The sequence below is a fragment of the Diceros bicornis genome, chromosome X (genome assembly GCF_020826845.1).
Source record: "Diceros bicornis minor isolate mBicDic1 chromosome X, mDicBic1.mat.cur, whole genome shotgun sequence".
Taxonomy (NCBI): Eukaryota; Metazoa; Chordata; class Mammalia; order Perissodactyla; family Rhinocerotidae; genus Diceros; species Diceros bicornis.
Window position 1 is genome coordinate 35,339,635 of NC_080781.1, and position 5,097 is coordinate 35,344,731.

At 44.5% G+C, this 5,097-nt stretch overlaps 1 protein-coding gene across 1 annotated transcript; it reads left to right on the forward strand.

Moving 5' to 3' along the window:
* The first annotated feature begins 4,177 nt into the window (after positions 1 to 4,177).
* On the forward strand, positions 4,178 to 4,621 carry MPC1L (mitochondrial pyruvate carrier 1 like). Its single transcript, XM_058535063.1, has one exon. It carries the CDS (start codon positions 4,178 to 4,180, stop codon positions 4,619 to 4,621), a length of 444 nt encoding a protein of 147 aa, XP_058391046.1.
* Positions 4,622 to 5,097: the final 476 nt, after the last annotated feature.

Genomic DNA, 5,097 nt, shown 5'->3' on the forward strand with positions numbered 1-5,097 from the left:
TTCTGTGAGTTTGAAATTATTTCAAAATAACAAGTTAAAAAGAACAATTAACAAGATGCGCTCTCTATGGTCCGCTGCATTGCAACTCACTGAAGAGTCATGCAGGTCCAGGGTCGTTAACGTCAAGCAGGATCTCATAGGACCTGTGACCTGGAATCTTGGTTAGAAGCACGTGTGCCATGGCACATTATCAATAGACTGGGAAAAGGTATGGATCTCTCTGTATTTGCTTGTCTTCTCCCATTGTTTTCCTTTGAAAGATGATCGTGAACTTGCCAACCATGTTCACATTAGTGCCTCCAGGTTGAGTCACCAATAGGCCCTGACAACCTTATACCTGAGAGGCAGCACAGAGAGAACTCCTACTTCCAATAATATTAATGGTAAAGAAATATTATTTAAAATACTGAATAACTTTTACCTGTTTAGTCTCATCTATTAAAACACAGTGAAATCCACAGCAGGACTAATTCACCTGTGTGAAAGGGTAGTCACAGGACAGCGTTACCGATGTTCTCAAATCCTAAAATTGTTTTGTCACTATCTTGGCTTCAGCCAGGTAGAATTCTCTACAGCTTTGCTCATTCCTCACCCTCTATTTGGCTCAAGTCTCCCTTCAAGTGCTGGCCAAGTTCCATTACAATGTCTTACCCTTGGTTTGGGCCATTCATTGCAACTGTAACAACCAACAAATATCTACCAGGCACAAAAACCTTATACAAAGACTCTATTTGGCCAGCATCTACCAGCCTGGAATCTACCAGGAAAGTCACTTACACCTTGTCTGTACCTCCATTTCTCTAGCCATAAAATGCCCCTCTGAATAGGCAGACCTTGTATTGTTCAATCTGGGCCACATCCAGTACAATACATTAGGAAGGCTTGTGGGAATGAACATTTCATTTGGGAATGAACATTTCATTTGGTAATACTTTCCCTGGCCTGAGGGAACTTACAACATAGTTGGAAAGACAGAAACAGACCAGACGTTAAAGTGATTTGTGCAGAGGATTGACATGAGAAAAGGAAACCTTAATCCTGGTCTACCATGACTTCACTGTGTCACCATGGCAAAGGACACGATCTCTTAAGGCTTCATGCCTTATTTGTAAAATGAGGGGGTTGGACTGGATGATAATAATGATACTAACTAAAATTCACCGAGCACTTATATACCAGGCCCTATCCTAAGCACTGAACCTGGATTAACATACTGAAACCTCACAACACTGCTGGGAGGTAGGTACCAGTATCATCTCCATTTCACAGATAATCTGTGAGATCCTTTCAACTCCAATGTTCTACAATTACATGATTTCAAGTTAAGTAATATGGTAAACTGTATTTTCCAAAAGTGGCCACAACAATATTTCCTATCCCAGATGCTCTTCTTAAAGTGCGACTTCGACACTCCTGTCTTTGAGAGGTGGACTATGTCCTCTCTCATTGTATTTGGGTGGGCTTGTGACTGGAGAAGATGTTATATGACTTCTGAGGCTAGATCGTAAAAGCCAATATAGCTGATATTAGTTTTCTATTGCTGCACAACAGATTACCACAAATTTAGTGGCTTAAAACAATACCCATTTATTCACAGTCTGTAGGTCAGAATTCTGCACACAGCATGGCTGGGTTCTCTGCTCAGGGTCTCACAAGGCTGCAATAAAAGGTGTTGGCTGGACTGAGTTCTCAGCGAGTCTAGGGGAAAATCTGCTTCCATACTCATTCATGTTGGCAGAATTCAGTTCTTTGTAGCTGTAGGACTGAGGGCTGCCTCTCCTTGCTGGCTGTCAGCAGGGGCTGCACTCAGCTCCTAGACGCTTCCTGAACTCCTTGCCACGTGGCCACCTCTACCCTCAAAGCCAGCTACAGAGAATCTCCCTCATGTCAAATCCCTCTCATACTACAAATCTCCGACTTTCTCCATCTCTGACCTCTAGACCCAGATTGAAATGGCTCATGTGATTACGTCAGGCCCATTTGGAGAATCTCCCTGTTAAGGTCAACTGATTTGGGACCTTGATTACATCTGCAAAATCCCTTGTGTCATATAATCATGACAGTGATATCTAATTATATTCATAGGTTCTGCCCACACTTAAGGGGAGATTATGCAAGGGTCATTGAGGGTCAACTTAGAATTCTGCCTACCACATAGCTTCTGTTTGATTCTCTTATACTTGTTCTTAGAGCTTAGTCACCATGCTGTGAGGAAGCACAAGCAGTCTGCAGAGAGGAACCAAGGCCTCCTGGCCAACAGTCCCACCTGAGCTCCCAGCCATCAACCAGTATCAACTTGCCAGCCATGTTAGTGAGCCATTTTGAAAGTGGATCTTCCAGCCCCAAGGTGAGCTGCCCCACTGGCGATGCATGGAGCAGATGAGCTGTCCCCATTGAGTCCCAGTCAAATTGCAAATTTGTGAGTAAAAGGAAGGATTGTTGTTGTTCTAAGCCACTATGTTTTGGGGTGATTTGTTACACAGCAATAGGTAATCAAAAGCAAGTAACAACCTATGTGAGATGATCTACAAGTACCGAAAGCTTTTTGTGGACAAGGAGCAGTATCTTACATTTCTTTTAGGACACTGGAGCATCTGGCAGTATAGGCCTAAAATGTCATTCAACTCATGCTTGCTGATTTATTAACTCAAACTTACACTGAACTGATTTACACCAGTATACTAGTCATCCATATTTGGAAGCCCAGCATTTTAAAATGGTTATCTAAAAATTATGCTGCTTTCCTTTTGAGCAACGGCTATGCCACATATTTTAAAGCTATATTTGTAAAATATCTGGGATATAAATGAACATAAATTATGAATGTATTAATTTTTAAAGTACAATACGCTTGTTTATAAATCACTACTTAAAGTATTAACATTTCAATGTATACTTGTTTACTTTTCAACAATTGTTTTTATTGGAAAAAGTGGAAAACGGGGAAAATAATCATCAGTTTTGTCACTAAAAATTTTCATCAATGGATATTAACGATTAGGTGAAAGACTGTTGGAGAAGAGAATATCCATACACTCTCAAAGAGGCTCCTCCTGGATTATTTGTTGGTTACAGAAGGGAAATGGTACCTTTACAATGGAGAAACCTAGCAGACGACTCCTTAACCAAATGATCCAACTTAATATCACCAATGATGGAACAAAGTGACATCATGTGCCTCCCACTGTGACACACTAAGGATACAACATCACCTGTATTCTTGCCAAAAAATGTTTAACCTAAATCAAATTATGAGAAAACAGACAAATCCAAATTAAGGACATTTGGAGACACCACTGACTTGTACTCTTCAAAAATGTCAATGTCACAAAAGACAAAAAACGCTGGGCAACTCCTCTAGATTGAGAGAGATTAATCCAAAAGAGATGATAACTAAATGTGAATCTTGATTGGATCCTGGATCTCCTCCCCTCAACCAGAAAAAAAAACAGCCATAAAACGATAAAATTTAAATATGCACTGCATATTAGCTAATAGTACTGTATTAAATGTTAAGTATCTGAGTGGATTATTGTATTGTGGTTAAGTAGGAGAATGTCCTTATTAAGAGCCAGATGCTGAAATATTTGAAGGGGAAATGTCACTGTGTCTGCAAGTAACACTCAGGCAAACTGTGTAAGGACTAAAATTCTGTACCTGGTTGAGGAATTTCGTGTCAACACTGTCCAGAGTGGACAGAACGAGCAAAGTTTCCCTTTGTGTAGCTGAGGAGAAGCAGGCAGCCGGACTCTCACCTCCCTCCTGGGGCCCTGAGAGCTTTAAGGCGACCGCAGCACGACGGGATGCGAAGGACGAGGCTAGGGTTCTGTCTCTGCTGGAAGGACACCCCCCCACATACACACGCACCACACTCTACACACTTTACAGCAGTCACGCTAAGACGGGAGCTGCTGGACACACACACACAGACTCTCTCACACTCTCTCTCTCTCTCTCTCTCTCTCTCTCACACACACACAACACTTTACGGTAGTCACGCTAAGGCGGGAAGGCGAGGCCACACCTCTCGCCCCCAGAGGCGCGCATGACAGCGGCACGTGCTGTCCGACGCACTTTACGGCAGTGACGCGACGGTGCGAGGCCTCGGGCAGCCGCCGAGGCCCACGTCACTGTGGCCTGGCTGTTCGTCCGTTGGCGTTCCCACGGCTCGACGATCATGGCGGCGGTGGCAGCACTGTGGCGCAGAGCGAGGGACTACATGAAGACCAAGGAGTTCCGGGAATACCTGATGAGCACGCACTTCTGGGGTCCAGTGGCCAACTGGGGCCTGCCGCTGGCCGCCTTTAAGGACATGAACGCACCACCGGACATCATCAGCGGCCGCATGACGACAGCGCTCATCTTCTACTCGATGGCCTTCATGCGTTTCGCCTACCGCGTCCAGCCTCGAAACTTGCTGCTGATGGCGTGCCATGGCACCAACGTGGTGGCGCAGAGTGTGCAGGCGGGCCGTTACCTAATTCACTACTACGGCGGCGGCACCGCGGCGGCCCCCGCTGCCCCCACCGTCACAGCAGCCACTGCCACCACCACTACAGCTACCACCTGCGACCCTGAGGAGGCCGCCTCCGGCCAGGCGGCCGTCAGCCTCGGTCTGTAGTCCTCGAAACATTGCTGAGAGGGCCCGATTGCATCTTTGCGGCTTGAAAGCACTGAACTATTCTTCTTCCTCAAGAAAGACCAATGCAAAGTTTGGTTTTGACTCTGAAACAGTGCGAATCTGATTTAAACCTGCAGTTTGGTTAATAAAAAATGGAAAATAGCACAGAACTGAGGCTGTTGAGTGTTGTTTATTTCGTGATCTGGAAATAAAATGTGTTTGAGAAGGTGAGGGTAGATTGGCTGGTCTTCCTCTTTACGGGACGGGATCTGCAACTCGAGGGTTAGTTTATGCAGGGGAGGGACACTGAATGAAGATGCTTCAAATTATCTAACTCATTGCTTTTTTTGTTGTTTGACGTTCTCTTGGGGAACATGTTTTTGTTACTTGTTTTGGGTATCCAGGCCAAATAAGAGTGGTTAGTGACACACATGACCTAAAACTTGGTACAACCATAAATCTCGTTATGCCAAAAA

What these genes read in the sequence shown, in the direction of transcription:
- MPC1L (XM_058535063.1), top strand. Translation starts at nt 4,178, where the DNA reads ATGGCGGCGGTGGCAGCACTGTGGCGCAGAGCGAGGGACTACATGAAG.